This window comes from Aristolochia californica, unplaced genomic scaffold, assembly GCF_029961685.1.
Source record: "Aristolochia californica isolate CCGP_79_NKW_82.1479 unplaced genomic scaffold, dmAriCali1.0.hap1 SCAF_9, whole genome shotgun sequence".
In the NCBI taxonomy this organism is placed as follows: Eukaryota; Viridiplantae; Streptophyta; class Magnoliopsida; order Piperales; family Aristolochiaceae; genus Aristolochia; species Aristolochia californica.
In genome coordinates this window covers 32,185,729-32,206,241 of record NW_027182290.1, presented here as the reverse complement: position 1 = coordinate 32,206,241, position 20,513 = coordinate 32,185,729, and the positions used below count along the sequence as shown (strand labels likewise).

The 20,513-nt window shown below is 38.7% G+C and overlaps 2 protein-coding genes across 2 annotated transcripts; both read left to right on the top strand.

Moving 5' to 3' along the window:
* Positions 1-300: 300 nt before the first annotated feature.
* On the top strand, positions 301-12,824 carry LOC137940184 (protein REDUCED CHLOROPLAST COVERAGE 3-like). Its single transcript, XM_068785115.1, has 23 exons — positions 301-657; positions 740-801; positions 915-1,007; positions 1,120-1,192; positions 1,786-2,070; positions 2,185-2,246; positions 2,958-3,089; positions 3,248-3,289; positions 3,410-3,937; positions 4,031-4,185; positions 4,807-5,278; positions 5,429-5,491; positions 5,582-5,683; positions 6,375-6,692; positions 6,846-6,938; positions 7,025-7,126; positions 7,216-7,320; positions 7,836-7,969; positions 9,928-10,111; positions 10,254-10,385; positions 10,484-10,596; positions 10,701-10,782; positions 10,949-12,824. The coding sequence occupies exons 1-23, from the start codon at positions 588-590 to the stop codon at positions 12,599-12,601; spliced, it is 5,055 nt and encodes a 1,684-aa protein (XP_068641216.1). The 5' UTR covers positions 301-587; the 3' UTR covers positions 12,602-12,824.
* A 3,046-nt stretch (positions 12,825-15,870) lies between these two features.
* LOC137941990 (mediator of RNA polymerase II transcription subunit 11) lies at positions 15,871-20,258 on the top strand. The gene is made up of 4 exons (XM_068787647.1): positions 15,871-16,043; positions 18,021-18,142; positions 18,784-18,900; positions 19,816-20,258. The coding sequence occupies exons 2-4, from the start codon at positions 18,047-18,049 to the stop codon at positions 19,990-19,992; spliced, it is 390 nt and encodes a 129-aa protein (XP_068643748.1). The 5' UTR covers positions 15,871-16,043; positions 18,021-18,046; the 3' UTR covers positions 19,993-20,258.
* Positions 20,259-20,513: the final 255 nt, after the last annotated feature.

Sequence of the window (20,513 nt, the reverse complement as noted above, 5' to 3'; positions counted from 1 at the left end):
CTCCGTTGCCAAGGAAAATGTGACAGGGGATTCGATAAAAAAGAGATTCACCTCTTCTTTCTCCTCTGTAATTCGGACCTGAGACGCATCGGCGCCCCAAGGAATGAACATGTGATAAAACAAAAGGCTCGGCCATGCCACCAAATTCTTCTCCACCCTCCACGTGTCGTCGATTGGACGGTCTGTCTTCTGAGAACGAGTTTTGTCTTCGACACGTCTCCGTCTCTCGGTCTTAAAAGCCCAGTAGGGCGTCAAGAGAGAAGAAGAGAGATAGGGGAGGAACTGAGGGGGAAGGGCAACGAGAGGCTGAGATTTCTCACAGATCCATCGGACCGTCACCTAAAACCCTTATCCTATCTTCAACTGACCTTTTATGGATTTCCTGTAAATGCTTCCTGGCTTCAGTTGCTCATCTGTCTTCCTCTCTTCTGGTTCTGCTCTCTTCTGTTCATCGTCGTTAGACCTCTTATGAAGAAACTGTTTCTTATCCGATGTTTGATGGTTCTAATTTGGTGGTAGACCGAGTTCCATAAAAGGGTTTTTCAGTTCCTGCTCTTCCTTAGCTGGGTTGGTCTTTCTTCTGGGGAATGGCCCCCAAGGCTGGGCGTGCTAAGGGTAACAAAAGCAGAGCGGAGAAGAAGAAGAAAGAAGAGAAAGGTTTAATTGGGTTTCATGAAATCCCATACTTCTCCGTTCATACTAAGCGGTTTTTTGATTCTTTGTCTTCTTCTTGTTTCAGTGGTGCCCAGTGTCATTGATGTAACTGTTCTTACTCCTTATGATTCTCATGTAATAGTCAAGGTATTTCCCCAGCATTGTTCTTCTCCTTTTACTTTCCTCACTTTTTTCCCCTCTTCTCTCTCTCTCTCTATCTTTCCCTCTGTAGTTCTGGTATCATGCATTTATAATTGCAGGGTATCTCCACCGATAAGATAATTGATGTGAGAAGGCTCCTGGCTGTGCATGTTGAGACCTGCCATTTCACCAACTATTCGCTGGCTCATGAGGTTGATTACGAACTCCTTCCAGATCATTTACAGTATCGACTTCCAAATCATCTATAAATATTACTTTTAATAGATATGCCATGGCTTAGATATTGCACAATGCTATTTACAGAGCCGCGGACAGAGATTAAAGGATTCTGTTGATATCGTTTCCTTGAAGCCCTGCTTCTTAAAGATCGTGGAAGGTGAGTGATTATTCTAAAAGACTCCCTGTTTAAATCAAAACTTTTAATCCCTTATTTTACTAATTTGATTATTGTTCGTTTCGCCTGGCAATGCCTTGGTCACGTTTCGTTGGAATCCTCGCTTACGAATTGAATGGACTCTATCACTTTTTTTTTTTTTTTTTATTTGGCTGCAATCAACCGACAGTCTGCCGGAATCTGCAAAATTTTCTCGTTAATAACGTAGAGCGCATCAAATAATTGCTTACAGTTGCTGTTGTAGGCAGAACTGAAATTACAGTCCTCGTCTCGGCTGATCGGATTTACCAAAAACTATCAGCTCCCGAGAAAACTCAAATTATTATCGGAAGTTCGTTACTGCACCGATTTACTGGCAAATTTGGAAGACGATGAGAGCATAAGCACCTTTTTGGCGCGAGTATAATTAATCATGGCAAAGTTGGTCTATTAATTAATCATCACTAAAAATATAAATATTATTAGCTGTTGTATTATTTCCAAACACGTGCGTTGGTGGGTGGTTGACTGACGACCTTTGTGACGGCACTGCCCTCGTGAAACCGGTCTAACGTGGTTCGCTACCGGACCTGCAGAGGACTATACGGACGATGAACAGGCGATTGCACACGTGCGGAGGCTACTGGACATCGTCGCCTGCACTACGTGCTTCGGGAGCAAGTCGACTGCGAAGGCCAGAAAACAGCCGAACTCGGCCAATGGGAAATGTCCGTCGCCGGCAAGTCGCCCCGCATTGGATTCCAGTGGCCGAGTTTCTCCGATTTCGAAGCAGTTCGATATGGCTGCCATTCAGCCGATTCCCAAGCTCTCCAATTTCTACGATTTATTCTCCTTCTCCCACCTCACTCCGCCTGTTCTTTGTGAGTATTTTATTCGCTGGCGTGTATTTGATTATTTATCATTGTTTTCTGAGAACTTAGTTTTGTTATGATTGGTGAAAACAATGGGTTGGGTTCTGAGCTTTTTGTTCGCAGTTGTGAAGAGAAGCGATCGCCGAGATGAAGAGAGGCGCGAGGGCGACTTTTTCGAAATTGAGGTGAGAGTTCTTCTCTGTTTTAGGGTTTAAACTGCATTTCATTTATTAATGTTCTTTTAGATCCGGGAAATAGAGTAAACGCGAACCCGCCACCAGCTCTGCAGCTGTGATATTAAATACACATTGACGCTGATGATCACTTTACATGTGTAGCACACTAGGAATAGTCCCAGTGTGCTACACATGTGATAGTGACACTCGAGGATTTGATCATAATAACGATTGTGATGATGGTTATAATAAAAAAATAAATATATAAATAAATAAATGAATAATATTTTAAATGGTAATGCTAATAAATAAATAAATAAATTTAAATTAATAAATAGATATTAAATAATAATAATTTGCTGGGTTTTGCCACAACGGTTGTATTGGGTGGGTTTTCTCATCTGCAGTCCTGGTTTCAAGTCCCGACTGGGTCTAGGAGTGTGGTGAAACTTCAAAGTAGTAGTAGTAGTAATAATAATAATAATAATAATTATTATTAATATTAATATTAATACTGTTTATTGATGGGTTCTGTATCTAAAATACATATTTTAATTATCTGTGACTAGGAATGATCTGAAAATGTAGTAAAGGATAACAATTTGAATGATTTTTTCTCATCATATTTTCTGTGTCAATTTGGTTACTAGTTTGTCTTTTATCTCTTTCTCCTGTATCTCTCTCTCCTGTGATCTAGTTTACAAAGTGACGGATCTGCAGGTCAAGATTTGTAATGGGAAATTGGTAAATGTGGTCGCATCTGTTAAAGGCTTCTACCCAGTGGGAAAGCAGTTACTCCTGACTCATTCACTGGTGGATCTGTTACAACAGCTGAGCAGGGCATTTGCCAATGTGGGTAATTGAAGTTCCATTCTATTGTCACATTCGAGCTTCAGTTGACTTGTCGATGACTCGAACACAACATTCTTATTTTGCCTCATGATTCAGCTTGGCATCACTTGTTTTTCTAAATTATGTTTGTCATTATGCTTACATTCCTCCAATTGCAGGCTTATGATTCCTTGATGAAAGCTTTTGAGGAACACAATAAGGTGACCTTCACTTTTTTTTAAAAAAAAATATATTGGAGTGTGGAAGATGAATTTTTTGACATGTTAAAGTCCTTTTTTTTTTCCTTTCTAAAACTTAGATGTTTTTCATTTGAATTCCAGTTTGGAAATCTTCCTTATGGCTTCCGATCAAATACGTGGTTGGTCCCTCCAGTAGTTGTTGAATCTCCGTCCAAATTTCCATCTCTACCTACAGAAGATAAAAGCTGGGGTGGTAGTGGTGGTGGTCAGGCTCAAGATGGCAAATTTGATCATAGACCTTGGGCTACAGAGTTTTCTATTCTATCAAGCCTTCCTTGCAAAACAGAGGATGAGCGGCAAATCCGGGATAGGAAGGCCTTTTTGCTGCATAGTTTATTTGTAGATGTATCGGTAACTAAAGCAGTTTCTTTAATTCGTCGAATCATAAATCAGAAAATCTCAGTTTTGCAAAAAGTTCCTTCTGACCCTATACTATGTGAAGAGCAAATAGGTGATTTGTTCATAGTCGTGAAGAAAGACCCAGCAGATACAAGTTTGAAGGTGAATGAGAAAATTGATTGTAGTCAAATGCCTGGTATGACAAATAAAGAGGTGACTGAAAGGAATCTCCTTAAAGGGATAACTGCAGATGAAAGTGTTGTTGTTCATGTAAGAAGACAGTCTCCTTTAATTCTTCGTTTGCTATTACATTTGATAGTCTCCATCATCATATGAAGAGTAATAATTATAGTTCCCATGCAGGATACTACCACCTTAGGTGTTGTCATTGTTCGGTTTTGTGGACACACAGCTGTTGTGAAAGTGTCTGGTGCTATCAAGAAAGTAGATTATCCAGTGAAAGACTTTGAGATTGAGGATCACCCAAATGGTGGTGCTGATGCATTGAATGTTAATAGGTACGAGAACTTGGTTGGTGGATTAAAATGATATGTACTTCTTCTTTTTCCTTTCAATTGATGCATGAATCTACAACTCCATGGATGGAAGGGCACCACAACAAACCTACTGCTATGACCTATACTGATGGGAATGGATGCCTTATAAACTAGTATAAGACTATAAGGTTTAGACGTTATAATGCAATTAGAGTCCAACATGATATTCAAAAAATACATCTGCCTTATGAAACCACAAAATCCTAGACATACTATCTTGGACCTATATGTGGATAGGTCACTTAGGATAGTTCTTGTTCTTATTTTTAAAGACATCGTTTCTCCATTATCAGAATTTTCACTGCTTGTTTACCTTTGTTAATAGGCATACTATCTATACATGTGAAACATTTCATTCTTTTTTCAGAAAGACATGTTGTACATGTTTCAACTTTTATGGTTTACAAAATTAAGAAAATTTTGTAATGCTAACTCTAAAACTGCATGCATATATCTTGTCCTCTGACATTTTAGCATTGTCCTCATGTCTGAATTTGCATCTTGTTTGTGGCAATCTGCGCATTAACCATTAACTTTGTTATAAACACAAGAAAGAAAAAATATCATCAACTTCTTTTGCAGCTTAAGAATTCTGCTCCAAGAGGAATGTTGTTCTCCTTCTGCTTCAGACGGCCTGAAAGCAGCTCAGAGTTTAGTGCGGAGAGTTCTTTGTGATAGCTTAGCGAAATTACAGGAGAGCTTGCCTTGTACTCAGAGAACTATCAGATGGGAACTTGGTGCATGCTGGATTCAACATTTACAGAATAAGGAAACATCACCAAGCAGTGAGAAAAATTCAAAGGCAAGTGAGAAAGATGCCAAACTTCAACCAGCTGTTAAAGGACTGGGAAAGCTGTTTGAACCCTTGAAGAAGGTAAAAAAGAGACCAGATGCACAGAATAGTAAGTCTGATTCAGGGTGTGAAGCATCAGATTTTGATACCACATGTGTTGGGGAGCCTTCTGATGTATCAAGTGAAACTGTAATAAAGAAACTGCTTGCTGAAGAGGCATTTATAAAGCTGCAGGATTCTGGGACTGGTCTTCATAAAAAGGTCATTTACTTTTAAAAATAATGGTTATAAGAGTCTCTCTATTGATATCTATCCTTTTTACCATTTAAAAAAACAACAACTTTATGCTAACCTTTTAGATCTGGCACTGGCAGATACTAATAGTTTGTCTTCTTAACTGCTTTCAAACAGTCACTGGATGAGCTTACCAAATTGGCTCACATGTATTATGATGATGTTGCTTTGCCAAAACTGGTAATCCTTATATTGCATATGGTGGTCTTTTTTCTTTGTGATGCTTGCTTAAAGCTCATCCTTTATAAGTCAGTATTGTTGCTTTAATAGGTGGCAGATTTTGGGTCACTTGAACTCTCTCCAGTTGATGGGCGTACACTTACTGATTTCATGCATACAAGGGGACTCCAAATGCGTTCCTTAGGTTGTGTGGTGAGAATACAAACACCTTTTAACTACTGAAGGTTGTGATGTTTCTTAGTGATGCTACTTGCAAATAATCACAAACGTCAGCATCCTGAATTTCTTAGGAAATGAAAAACACCACAAGAAACCGCACTTGTACGGGCCACTGTGGCAGTTACTTGTAGATGTGGTGAGTACGGACTACTGCAGGGAGAGGAGAGAGAATCAGAGTGATGAAGTTAACAAGAAAATTCCTTTAGAAGTGGAGTTAACAATTTCTTCTAAAAAGTACAGACTTACTGCATTATACATGGGAAACAACCTGCTAAGATTGCAAAAGAATGAAAACACAAGTAGGTATAGATTTTCAGAAATATAAGCAAACAAGAATGCACTTGCATGAAATTTTATATTTATTTACCGCTCTTTCTGGGTACATATTGCATATTTTTACCTCATACATTAGAATCACATCAAGTCTTAGACTTTTGGCATTATTTTTGTTAGATTTTTGAAATAGTGAAGAGATCCATACAATAATTCACCCTTTGGAGGAGCTTGTTACCTGAACCAAACATAGATGGACCAAAACCTGCATGACCAAAATATTGTAAATCGATCCCATTATCGAATATGGGCATCTCTATGGAAGTGCTTTATAATGCCTTTAATAGAATCATTATGTTAACTTTGATTCTTTTTTCATGCCAATGATCAGGTTGAACTATCTGAAAAGCTCCCTCACATACAAGCTCTTTGTATCCATGAAATGGTTACTCGAGCATTCAAGCACTTACTAAAGGCTATTGTGTCTGCTGTTGAGAATATGGATGAATTATCTTCTACAGTAGCTGCAGCTTTGAACATATTGCTGGGTTCCTGTCCCATGCAAAATATTGATCGTGAATTGAACGAGTTACATGTTCTTAAGATGGCATGGTTAGAAAGCTTTCTCAAGAAAAAATATGATTGGAGTTTAGGAGATGGTTTTCAGCATTTGAGAAAATTTTCAATTCTTCGTGGGGTTTGTCACAAGGTATCGTTGGAATGTTAAGTTTGTCATTTATTCATTAGTCAAAATGATTATACCATTTTGGAGTCTGAGGAAGATATTTGAAGAATGATAAACAAGGATGATGAGATTTTATTTAATTGCTTTGCTTGCTTATTTATCTCTTTATGCATTTAGGTTGGACTGGAGTTGGCTCCTAAAGATTATGATATGGACATCCCAAACCCTTTTAGCAGATCTGATGTTATCAGCATGATCCCCGTGTATAAAGTAAGATCTTCAATTATCTCTACAAATGTCAATCTTTAGTCAATTATCTACCTGTAGCATTAATACAATCTTATTGTGTTTTATAGCATGTAGCATGCTCCTCAGCAGATGCCCGTACCTTGTTGGAATCATCTAAGACTTCTTTAGATAAGGGAAAGCTAGAGGATGCTGTCAGCTATGGGACAAAGGTGACTAAATCACTTTCTATTAAATGCACTGTAATTTAGGATTGATATTGGTTTATGCATTGATGTTCTTGAGATATTTACATTTGAAGGCACTCTCAAAGATGATTGCAGTATGTGGGCCCTACCACCGTCTGACAGCTAGTGCATACAGTCTATTAGCTGTTGTTCTATATCATACAGGTGATTTTAATCAGGTAATTACAGAGCAAGTTGCATTTGAGTGAAATTTCCACCATTTCGTTCTTTTTTTGTTAGCTCTTTTGCACATCTATTTATGTAAAATAAAATTTTAGCATGTTATGTTTTATTAAGGAGACTCATATCCAAGCAAGACATCTTCACATGTTCCCATCTCCCATTCTTTGTTTTTTTGTGTAACGAAAAAAATGTTTTAGTCCAGCTGTTTGCGTTGTACTTAGACAATGTTTCACATTTGAAAAATTCTGTCGAATTTATGGTTATTTAAAAATAATTTTAGTTTGCACAGTATCTCAATTATAGATTTGTGTATAAAAGCAGTGTTATGCTCTAGAGATCATCAATGGTTGTGCCAATCAGTTCTCTTACGAGTTTGCATTACAGTAAATTTTTTTGTATATCTTTGTTTCTTTGTGAAGTCTGATGAGGCTAATAACTGATGTGTCTTTTAGGTATTAAGCTTCTTTTCATTCTAAATAAGTTGAAGTTTTAAACTTATATTCTTCAACAGGCGACTTTTTATCAACAAAAGGCTCTTGATATCAATGAGAGGGAACTTGGCCTTGATCACCCAGATACAATGAAAAGCTATGGGGATCTATCTGTTTTCTACTATCGTCTGCAACACATAGAGCTAGCATTGAAGTAAGTTTAGGATGGGTCACTATTTCTCCTTGTGACTTGTTAAAGACGATTTTTAATCATTAATGCTTGGTGCTAATACTAGTGCTTTCAAAATACTATCTATTCATCTGAATTCAGGCCATGTCCGTTACTCTAAACTACTGAGTTCTTTGCATCAGCTTTTAATGAACCTAATTTTCAAGTTCCCCTATAAATCTGTTTCTGTGACTTGTCTTGTGGGACTGTTGATGTTGTTGATTCAACTGGGATGACTTATCTGATCTTGTGTTTTAAAAAGTGGGATGGACCTGTTTCAACTTTAACCATTTCCAGAACGAGGTTCAATAAGAGCCACTTAGTCCGGTTCTTGGATTTTGTGCATAACTATGCTTGCTTGACAACTCATACTTGTTTCAGTGCCCAAGTCTTTTTGGCCTGGATAACCATTTAAGATAACATGTTTGAGCATTTCCACCAGAAGAAAAGAAAGTAAAAAGTGAGCTGTTGATAGTTTTTTCCTGTCTACTTTCTCTTTTCTTTTTCCTAAATGTTAGTTGTTGTTGTTTTTTTTTTTTTTTGGATGTTGATTACACGCGTGTGCACACCCCTTACCTCCTTTTCAACCCTTAAAGTAGTTACACAAAGAGGCTGAGTCACGGGCATAATGGGATTGTGGGTGACTCCTGGCTTGGCTTAAATTATCAGTTTTACAAATCTAGGAATGTGGGTTGCAGATGGTCTGATCATGTCTGATGTGGACCTCTTGAGGTTGTTTAAACATATAAAATCTTCAACTGTTAGAGATAGTTTGAACATGTCTGATGTAGACCTGCAGGGCTGGTGAGAAGGGTTTCACTAGTGTCTGCTTATGGACCAAAAAGAAGGTGAAGTAGAAGTAAATTCTGAGCACACTTGCAAAAGGCAATTTAGATCAGAATCCTTAACATGATTTGTTTCCTACAGTACAACTGTTTGGGATTTCTTGTTAGACATGATGCCTAGCAACCAAACCAACTCCCAACTCCTATCAACTGGACATTGTGGATTAGGAAATAGTTGTTGGATCACCTCAACGAGTATTATTATGAAGAAAATTATGGTTCTTAATTCCTAGCATTTTATCTAGATTTATAAGATTAATTCTGATCTTGTCAAATCTAGACAATTGTTTCTATACTTTTTATTTTTTTTATTTTTTATTTAAGTTGGAAGTTCTATTAATAATTGATCTTTAAAAATTCTTTCTACTTGTCTCTTATTTTCCTAGTTTTTCAAATTTATATTTTTGCTGTGTTTGAGAATTTATTATTCTTGGCAAATGTCCTCTGTAATTTGGTAACTCCTCTCGGCATAGCTTTTGAGAAAGTAAAAGACGTGGTACATTTGTTCTTCAAATATAAAGTGTCAGATAAAAAGATTTAAGCTAATAAGGTATCTAAGTTATTGGATTTTAAGGTTGCTGACTTGAAATTTATATCTCCATAATTATGCATAATGTCTTTTCTTTGCTTTTGTGTTTTGAGTTATTTTATAATTTCTATTAGTTTTCATAATTACTTTATAAATGTGGTTATATTTTAGGCATCTGAAACTGGTTCAGTTTGTGTGTGCATTCACCCTAGAGTTGATTGAATAAACTACGAGTCAAATTTGTGCCTTTCTAAATGCTTCTCGATGGCAGATTCTTATTTACTGCAGCAAAGTTTTAAACTATCCTACTTATTAGTACTTAATTGTTCTGATGTTTGGTTTAGCTACAATTTTACTGACAGCTAATAATGGAAATTAATGGAGTAGATTATGAATCAATTTGGGGCCTTTCTAAATGCTTTAGTGCATATTTTTATTTGCTACAACAAGGATTTAATTTATTTACTTTGCCTGACTTTACTGACAACAAAGAGATGACAATTCTATCATATTTTAAAAATGGCAGAGTAATGTACTTTTTAACTGTTTCTACGCTCTTATGTTTTCAGATATGTCAATCGTGCATTGTACCTTCTTTATTTTACATGTGGACTGTCGCATCCAAATACAGCTGCAACCTATATAAACATGGCCATGATGGAAGAGGGCATGGGAAATGTTCATGTTGCACTCAGATACCTTCACGAGGCTCTTAAGTGCAATCAAAGATTATTAGGAGCTGATCACATTCAGGTCTAGATTCAAACTCATGTGCCATCTTGAAGAATCTTCAAATTATAACCGAAGTTACTTAGAGAACACTAACACTATATCTGTGGACGCTATAATTATGAACTAACTGGTTTTTATCAATATTAATGCTATTATCTGTCAGACTGCTGCAAGCTATCATGCAATAGCCATAGCTCTGTCCTTGATGGATGCTTATTCCCTCAGTGTGCAACATGAGCAAACCACATTACAGATACTGCAAGCAAAACTAGGAAGTGATGATCTTCGGACTCAGGTTGGTCCTCCTCGTGACAAATAGGATATGATATAGCGGATTTAATTTTACTGGCGAAGTGTCATGTTGAAAATTAAGGTCACCATTCTCCCACTCAGGATGCTGCTGCATGGCTAGAGTACTTTGAGACAAAAGCTATGGAGCAACAAGAGGCTGCCCGCAACGGAACTCCTAAGCCAGATGCGTCCATTGCAAGCAAAGGTCACCTTAGGTACTGACATTGTACTCGACTTGTTCTGCAAACTCACACAAATTATAACTTGTATTTTACTTAAATACATTCATAATTTGATCTGTAATGCACAATATGACCAGTGTATCAGATCTTCTTGACTACATAAACCCTGATCAGAACACAAAAGGAAGAGAGTTGCAGAAGAAACAAAGGAGAGCCAAGGTACTCAAAACCAGTCTTGTAACCTTAAATTTGATAAACTAGAACCTAAACTTGATGTGCATATGGTTATTGGGGCCATTGATCTGGTGGACCGACAAAAGTTCTCTTACCAGAATCATTTGTTCTCTTTCTGGTTATTTACCTATTTTGTTTGGTGCTTTGATAGGTGATCCAGATTGCCGACAGACAATGCAAAGAAAGAGTTGGCGATATTTCAACTGCTGAATCTGTTAATGAAAACTTGGGAAGTGAAGAAAGTCAAGATGAATTGCCCCAAGAGAAGTTCAAAGAAAATACCGATACCATCGAGGATGCAGCGGTAAAAGTGGATAATATGCCACTAGAATACGAGGTATCAGATGAAGGATGGCAAGAAGCCAGTACAAAAGGGCGTGCTGGAAACATTGGGGCCCAAAAGTTTGGCCAAAGAAGACCAGCTCTCGCAAAAATAAACATTAACAACTCTGAGCCTTCTGGATATCGAGATGTCAACTATAAAAGGAGTAAAACTGCATCATCACCTCAAAGTACGAATCTTGCAGTAGGAAAGGTTTTGAAGAGGTCTAGCTCAAAGGTTGAAGAGCACTCAGACAAGGTTCATTCAGATATTTTTGTGGGGAAGGTTTTGAGAGAGTCGAGCTTGAAGAATGGAGATGACTTGAAAAATGTTTCTGTCTTGAATCCCTTTAAGGGAGCTGAGTTGAATCGGGGCTCTAAACCTGTTAAAACGGTTAGCAAATTGTCCTCTGAAAGATCAAATCTCACTGTGGTTGCTTCAAAAGCTTTATCTTACAAGGAAGTTGCCATTGCCCCACCTGGTACAGTCTTGAAGGCAGCGTTGGAGAGCCAAGAGAAAGGGAGTAAGGAGGTAGTTGATACCAAGGTACCTGAGGTTGGAGTAGAAGAAGAAAAACTTGTTACTGAGGAAGAAAGCGAAAACAAAGTTTCTACTACGGAATCAACTTTATGTAACATGGAGACAACCGAACCCAAGGATGAAGAGCGTTTGGGCTTGTCTAGTGAGGAGAAGAAAACAGAAACAAATGGGAGCAAGCTCTCAGCTTCAGCTGAGCCATTCAATCCGGGGTCAATGTCTTTGATGGGACATTCATTCAATTCAATGGGAACGGATGGAAGCTATGATCAGGGGACTCTTCCCCCCCAGACAGTGGGTATCCCACTTTCTCAGACAGTTTCTTCGAGATGCCCTTATGGGCCTAGGTCTCCTATGTATTACAGAAGAGGTAACTCATTCCGTGTCAGACCTAGTTGTACTGTGGCTAAAAGGAGCAACTTGAGCCCTCCCAAAGCTATGAACCCTGACGCTGCCGAGTTTGTCCCAAGAAAAGCTTCATTACAGCATCCTGAGGCTGAGGGGAGTCAGCATTTGGAGTCTTTAACAAATTCGGGTACCAAGTTGAATGAAGAGAAGAAACTAAGTCAGCAAACTGTTTCTGCAGGTAAAGATGCAAAAACAAACGATGTTGGCTGTAATGTAGAGAAGTCTGAGCTTGCAAGGCAGATATTACTTAGTTTCATTGTTAAGTCAGTTCAGCATAATATGGATTCTTCAAGTGAAAATCATGACAGTCGGACGAAGGCAGAAAATTCAAGCTATACTAGTGGAGAGAGTGGAAACAGAGTCACTCATGACAGTGCTGCTAATCATGGATTGAGTAGTGGTGACACGGCTAAAACTAATGGTAAGGATACAGAAGGATTCACATTAGTTGCCAAGAGGAGAAGAAATAAACAGCAATTTGGTAATCCCATAGATGATTTACATTCGCAACAGTCAATCTGCACTACAGTCAGCTGAAGAGTCATCAATGGCGAAGATTTGGTTAATATGGCAAATATAGAGGAAATATCAAATTGTAGAAGGTGGAGTTTTTCACCTGAAGTCAATTTCTCTGGATTTTTTCACGATCCTTCTGCAGATGCTGTGGAGAACCGTGTAAAGATGGACCTATGAAGATCTGAATTTTTTTTTTGTTTCACTAGACGAATAAAGAGAAATCATTCTTGGACTTGGATTTTCCCTTATGAAGCCTTCACTTGTATAAACCATTATATTTCTTGATCAATTAGAACAAAATGTTGGCTGAAACAGTAAAAGATGACCGAAAATTAGTAATGAAAAAGGATGCACGAAACAAGCGCCGATGGGTTTTTCGCTTTTGTTGAATGTTCCGCAATCTGATACCCACTTTCTTTGACTCCCCTCTCCCACGTGCGCCACCTTTTCTTTGTACGTGTCCAATTCGTCAACATTACTAGAAAGTTTCTCTGGCCGGCCATCCATGACTCCTTGATAACTCCGGTCCCACAGGCTGTTCTTGTGGGCCCAGATATATACAATAGCCACCGCGTGGGGTATCAAGGCATGAGCTTGCTTTCTCACGGTACGCGTTTTTCGCATGCAATCGTGGCTGGGTTCTCAGAATCCTCTCACATTAACAAGTATCTCATTGTAGTAAGAGGTAGTTGGCTCCGAATAGTATCAGTTCCTGATTTTGGCACGACGCGACCGGTGGCTCGATACTGGAGTTCTGTTTTCCGCCACTGATTGGCGCTACCAGCAGCGAGTACACTCCAGAACTCGGCAGAAGGAGAAATTTGCAGTTACAGGGATAGATTTTGTCGTTTCGCGGAGGTGGTGGTGCTGCTTGTGTTTGAGCTTTTTAGAGGACCTAAGAAACTGAGAAAAGGGTGCTCCTCTTTTTTAAGGAATCCGGGTTTGTGCTGTGTGGAAGATGCTGTAAAGGGGGAAGACTTTTCTGGTCATAGGCGGTAGCCATGGAAGAAGATAACGCTCACCGTGTGGCGGGAGGAACTCAATCTCAGGTGCTGAAAGTCTTGGAAGCCCTGAAAGAAGCCTCCAAAAACCTTCAGAAGGATGTAAATGAGGATACCAACTTGAAAGCCTTGTTGGAGCTGGAGACTGAATCGGAGCTCTTCTCCTTCGACCCGTATCTCTCTAGTCTTTCTCAACACCTCTCCCAACTCAAGTCCATGGTGCAGAACGTCCGGAAGACGAGACCCAGCCTCCGATCCTTTCTGAACCGCCGCTCGTCGTCCCACGAGATCACCCGCATCGCTGGCTCTATTGAGACCGAGATACAGTTGTGGATCGATCGGGAGAATGTCGAAAATCTCGTCAACACGCTTCAGAGCGCCTCCGCTTCGGTCCAAAACAAGGAGAAGCTCTTGATTGAGTTCGAGCAGCGGGTGTCTCGGGGTTTTAACAGGGAGTTGCAGAACGTTTTGCTGAAATCGGGGGTTTTCCATGTGCTCGAATCAGTGCTTTGCGACTCCTCGGCGGAGAAGATCATCCGAGAACGTGCGGGGTCTGCGATCGCGGCGCTCGCTCAATTCAACAAGGATGTCTTCGTCGGTCAGGTATTGATGGGTCCGACAATCAAGTCATTGATTTCCTTGGCCTCGGCCACCTCGATTCGGGTCCTTTGCAGCCTCACAAGATCGGTCAAGAGCCCCCTGGTCGACGAGATCGAGTCCAGCGGCCATATACCCAAAATCATGTGCTTCTTGGGCTCAGACGACATTGCCGTAAAGATCCAGGCGATGGAGCTGGTGATGGTGATCGGGTATTTTGGCAGGATAGAAGCCATCGAGGCCATGATTGAGGAAGGAATCATAGAGAAACTGCTGGAGATGCAAAGATCAGTACTCGGCGGTAATTTGATCGACATGGGAAGATTCGAAGACGCCAACTCCGATGAGGAAATTGGAGTGGCAGGCGTCGACAAGGAAGTCAAGAAGAAGATTACAGAAAGCAAATTCCTGGAGAAACACCCTTTTGCCAGCTGCGTGGCGAGGTTTAGCATCCAGTTAGAAGTGGGACAAGGACTGAGACAGAGGGAAAAGAGAGCGTTCAAGCAAGAGATTCTGAAGAGAGTGAAGGAGGCTTCCGCTTCCGATACAGAAGCTGCTAACATTCTCGCGGAGGTTCTATGGGGTGCCTCACCGTGGTAGGTTCGGTGGAGCTGATGAGCCACCCATACTCTTCAAACCAGACCGTCGATATTTTCACGTCTTCATCCTGTACATGTCAAGCCTCGGATGAAGAGACTGATTTCGAGCCCTTACCCGGAAGAGAAGCAGCAGTATCACGTCTCCAGTAAAAGAATCTAGACCAGTAATGCAAGTAAGCGTTTTGAGAATGATGAAAGAGGTGGAAGAGAGACTGTAATTTGTTAATTGTTTTTGTGGTATCTGTCTGTACATGGGAGTTGGATTAGATGTTTCATTGGGTGTACAGTAGGATCTGTTGCAGACTAGTACTCCATTCTTGAATCCATCAAGCTTCACCTGTATCATTGCTTGCAATTTGTTGTCACTGATGGGAATCGAAGGAGACGCCTGAGCATCGTGCAGCACGTCGGCTGATGGAGGATGTTTTTGCATTCTGTCTACTAGGCAGATCGTTGTTGAGCACGAATCCCTGTTAGGATTAATTTATCGGAATGTGATTGTAGAAAAGTTTCTAATTCGCAGACGCTTTCTAAACGTTTCTGTGTTTGGTTTGATAATCAGGGCATTGAATCATCGTCCATGATAAATTAAGATGCAAGTTATTCGTTTAGAAATTGCAGGATTAAATCAGAAGAATTTGGTATGTTAAAATTTTGCAATTAATGGTGGTCTCCTGAAATAGTTGACAAATTAGGACGATAAAGGTCTCAAAAACAATGAAGGATGAACTATCAGTCTTGGCCCAAAACCGTCTGGTAGGAATATTACAATGACGAGAATGGTTCAAGACTTATCCCTCTACCACTAATTAAAAAATAAACTAATTTAGATCCTAATTAACCAGATGATTATTTTACAGGGGAAGAGGGGAGATTAATATGGTTTTCGCATCTAACATATCTATCTTTTGGGTGTATTGGTTAGCCGCTGATAGAACATAGCTTCTGTTTTTAATGTAAAATTATTTTATAAATTTCATACACCATTGTGTACAAATTCATTTGTTTATCTGTTTATATTTATAATTTACATTTTAAAGTTTAAACACATTAAGACTACATTAATGCCCTTTTACAGCACCAGCAAACAAATCTCTTGAAGGTAAAATGTATTTTTAGAATTTATAAGCGCTCCAGTATTTCCTCAAAACGCCGCCGGCGCCGGCCGCCCAATACTCACCGTCGTATCTGTGGCACAACGATCTGACCTTTTCTCCTCCAAGGATCTCGCTTCTTGTCTCCCTTCCACATCTCCTCGTTCGTCAGGTAATTCTCTCTCTCTCTCTGGTTCATAATTGAAAGGGGTATCTCGGAAGGGCTTCTAGTGAGTGCTGAAGAATGAAGTTTTTCCAACATGCCATTTTCTTGGGTATACTATTTGCCAGTTCCGCTCATTTTAGTGGAGAAGGGAACCGGCGCAGTCCACTTGGAAATGGCTTCCTGTTAGGTGTTCGAGAAACTCCTTAGTGTACCTTCTTTTATCTCACAGATTTTTGAGTTGAACACGTCTCTTTTCCGTATGAAAAGTTTAATCTTCCTCTGCAAAACATCCTTCTTTGATTCCAGCTGCTTCATATCAAGCACTTCTATTCATTCCATGAATGTTCTCACAAGTAAGCATTTACCGATGATTGTCCGGTTCAGCTATTGGTCAATTGTTGAATTTACTGATGATTGTCAATTATTCCAGTGTCAAGAACATAAGATGGCGAACATCTCCTATTAAGTGTTTGAACCCGTTTTTCTAAGTGAGATACTTTCAGCTTAATTGTGTATTGATTTGAGTTGGTTGTTTAGTAGTTTGTTTTCTGCTTAATGGAAGGCTCATTTGTATTTTATGTGGGATTTTATTGGTCAGCTTTCTAGGGCTTAAGACATATTTGGATTCTCGTCTTGATCTCTTTGATGTTGCAAGAGTTCTTTTACCTTCCTTCTCAAAAAAAAAAAAAAAAAAAAGTTTTTTTATCTTGTTTTGATACAGATTTCTTGTTCTCTGTTTTCTGGTACAGATTTTAGAAGAGTCACATGATTTTGAAATTAGGACAGAGTATCAATGGAGGTACAGATTAGTGGTTAACAGTTAAAATTGAGAAAAATAAAACCAAATTTGTCAGTTATTTCTTTGAATAACTTCTGAATGCAGAAGCAAGAGAGCTTTATGAGGTGCTTCTCAGAGGTTCATTTTACTTAGCATTTCTCAATCAAACAATACCAAAACTAGAGTCCCTTGATTTTAAGAATCTTGGAATGATTGAAGTTGAACAAATTTGTTCAAAGAGGAAACAAAAACAAACTCATACTCCCTCATATCCAAGCCTAAACAGACAATGCAGACCTAGATGTAGAAGACTTACAGTTGGTCCACATAACAGAAACAAGAAAGAGCTTGGATTTGCTCTAATACCATGTTGAAGCTAAAATGACATATTAAATGCAGGAGATCTTTTCCTAACTAGTACCATTTTTTTTAATGGTAATAGAGTTATTAGCATCAAAAGAAAGTTTAATACAACTAACTAGTATACTTTGTATCATTCGGCCCCTTATATCTGTAAGACTTCTGATCCATTAATAACATTTCTCATCCCCTGACTGAACAAGCAAGGTAGCTTGAATGTGGAGTACATGTATGGGCCTGAGAAGACTGGCACTTTTCCATCTTCTCCATTCTTCTGTCAAGGGTTGATCTCAAGACATTAGAATGACTGAATTTCCGTTACATACGTTTAAGTGAGTTTTTGCATTTTTGCATCTATGGATAAAGATTGTTGCATAACTCTTTTATTAGCTGAGTTCTGAAATACAGTAATAACAGTAGAGCTGAATCTGTGATTCAGCTTTACTGTCTCATAAGGGTATGAAACTATACAGTAATATTTAAAGTTACACCTAATTTTTCTCAGCAATGGTCAACTTTTCTGCGATTCTTTGTAATGTTATGTTATTTTATGGTTGGTTGTCACTGTCATGGGATTATGTGACTGTACTTCAGTTCATTGATCTATGTATAATCTTTTAATAACATATAATATGCTCATCTTCTAAACATTCGTTTATTGATTTCTTTCTAACTTTTATGCTTTCAGATTCACCATTAATCTCATTGTAACTGTGTCTCAGATCACCACATGACCAAACTATTATGTTTTGAAGAACAGCATTAACATTTATGAATATTTCAGCTATGCACCTTTCTCTATGTATTAGCTTTTATGAATTTTGATTTTGGAATCTTGGTTTCAGGTTGAGTTTAATAAAACAATACAGTGATGTCAAATCAGTTTGGCGCACGTAGGAATCCAGTCAGCCCAATGGATGTTCAGAGCCAGAAGACTTCTCTAGAGCGCCTTCATCACGTTGAGAAGGTGAGATCTGCGAAACCATTGTTCTAGTGGCATGATAATTTTTTTCAGTAGACTTGCTGAACAGTTAGGCTGTGGAAATGGTATTGTGACTTGGATATCATGTCAGGATGTGGATTTGGCCGTCAGCTTAGTCCGAGGGGAGGGGGGGGGGGGGGGGGGGGGGGACAATAAAAAAATAACAACAACATAAATGCTAACATTTGAAACAAATGAAATCTTGTTGCTACTCATGCAATTTGCTTACCTATAGAAGAATTTCCGTGGGTGAAGTATTAGCTGATTGTTATCCGATGTCTCCTTCTAGTTATCTGGCACATATCACAATGGATGGTTATAGTGGAAGAACACTATAAAGATCACTTGAATCCTCTGGGGTTTTCTGTTAACTAGATTCAGGTGGTTAGATTCTTTAGGTAATAAAGCTTTGTGGGTCAACATGCCACATATATTGAAGCCATTGAGCTATTTGAACATTTTCTTTTGAATGTTGAACCCCAGTGAAACATGGACACAACCTCACACTAGAAACTCCATCAAGGGCCCATTGAGCTTTTTGAACATTTAATTCATTGTTATCATTTTCAGATGGATTTTCATGTATTCTGTTATCTAAGGAAATATGGGAATCATCCTGGTTGCAGAGAATAGTCAATCTATTGGAGCTTGCTGGAGGTGTGATGGATGAGCTAGGAAATTCGACAGGTCCAAGAATGGAAGTGCTCAACCATCACTGCCGTGAATTCATGCAATCAATCAGGGTAGGTCATCCATTTCATTTGAATATTATGATCCTTTCTTTCAAGTATGCTGTTGGATTACATTTTTTTTTTTTAAATGTATGCTGTTGGATTACTGTTTCATTTTCTACTAAATCCAACCTTTTGAAGGGCTATCTACTTGGTCATTCTGGTGTTATAATCCACCAAAGTAGGTAGCTTTCTGTGTTAAGAGGGTGAAATAGATAAATCTTACTTTCATTATTGTGCTTTTCTATTTTGAATAGTTATTGAGTTGTGGGAAAATATTATTATAACCATGCACTCTTAGTGTTGTGCAACAAAGAGTTGCTTGTGTTATCACCTGTTTGTTTGTCTTGGTTTCTTTGATAATCAGGGTTTACTGTCTCGATGAGATCTCTCTGGTGTTCATAGATTTGGCTGGGTCTAATAGATAATATCTGTTTTGAGTTTTTTTTTTTCAAAATATTTCTGTTTTGATTCTTGATATATAGGTTTGTAATAAATGAGGATAATTTCCTGGTCAGTGATTCCGTTGCATGGGGACTAGTAAAACCTTACTGCTATTCAAGAATACTCATCTCTTCTTGGCTGCTCCCATCCAAACCCAATGTAGCTTGTGAATATCTTATTTTTTATCTCCATGCTGTTAACAGAATGGACATGTTCTTGGGTCTATTGTTGTTGTCATGGAAAAGATAATCTTGTGCCTAACATCTATATAGTTTATCTGAAAAGAGATGACAACCTGGCTGTAGTAAGAGGTCATGATTGGTTTCTTTTGGTATCATGTACTTAAATTCTTTCATCCCTTCAGTCAAGACAATGAGGGACCATTGAGGCATTGAGCCCATCACATGACTCTTTTATATAAAAAAATGATGTTCTTAGTTGGATTCACAAGCAATATTTTGGTGATTCTCATTATAAATGCAGGACATCCAAATGACGTTGCGTGAGGAAATCAAGAGTGCTTGTGAATACAGGCCCTTTGAGAAGTGCGATTACAGTTCGAGAGTATCTAACGAGATCTGCATCCAGAAACTGGAGTATGTCATTGAGCAATTGGATACCATGAAACGGAGCATTGATCAGTACAATGGTTCCTTTTGATTGGTCATGCCAGCTTGTAGGTGTTACAAGGTTAGAATTCCCACTGTACTGACCAACTTTGCACAGACATTCTGGCAGTCAAAGACCGAGGAAGCTGCCACAGGTTAATGGTCATGACTAATTACCTGTTAATGATCCGAGCTATTTCATCTATGGCTCGAGGATAAGCAGCTGTATTGAAAAAGGCTATAATATTTTGCAGTCAAATTTGGGAAAGAAGAAGACTGTCATTTCTTCCTAGTTATGAAAGAGATCAATGACAATTTACCCGGAGCTAGTCTGTTTTCTAGATTTACTGATCTACTTGAACTAGCAGAAATTTACACTACAATAAGCATTAAAGAAGCAGCAAAAAAAAAAAAAAAACCAAGAACCAGTTTAGAGATTAAAACTTATTCCCACTCATTTTATAGTTAAATAGAATACCAGGCGACTCTTACATTCCCTCAGATTCAGTTCTTGACGATTAAGCTAGAAAACAAATAAAAAAAGAGCTGAAATAGGAGAGGATCCTGCAGTAA

What these genes read in the sequence shown, in the direction of transcription:
- LOC137940184 (XM_068785115.1), top strand. Translation starts at nt 588, where the DNA reads ATGGCCCCCAAGGCTGGGCGTGCTAAGGGTAACAAAAGCAGAGCGGAG. An exon ending in TTCGTGGGGTTTGTCACAAG is followed by an intron (nt 6,693 to 6,845) that starts GTATCGTTGGAA and finishes TTATGCATTTAG; the next exon opens with GTTGGACTGGAGTTGGCTCC. An exon ending in CACATAGAGCTAGCATTGAA is followed by an intron (nt 7,970 to 9,927) that starts GTAAGTTTAGGA and finishes TTATGTTTTCAG; the next exon opens with ATATGTCAATCGTGCATTGT.
- LOC137941990 (XM_068787647.1), top strand. Translation starts at nt 18,047, where the DNA reads ATGTCAAATCAGTTTGGCGCACGTAGGAATCCAGTCAGCCCAATGGAT. An exon ending in GCCTTCATCACGTTGAGAAG is followed by an intron (nt 18,143 to 18,783) that starts GTGAGATCTGCG and finishes TCCTGGTTGCAG; the next exon opens with AGAATAGTCAATCTATTGGA. An exon ending in AATTCATGCAATCAATCAGG is followed by an intron (nt 18,901 to 19,815) that starts GTAGGTCATCCA and finishes TTATAAATGCAG; the next exon opens with GACATCCAAATGACGTTGCG.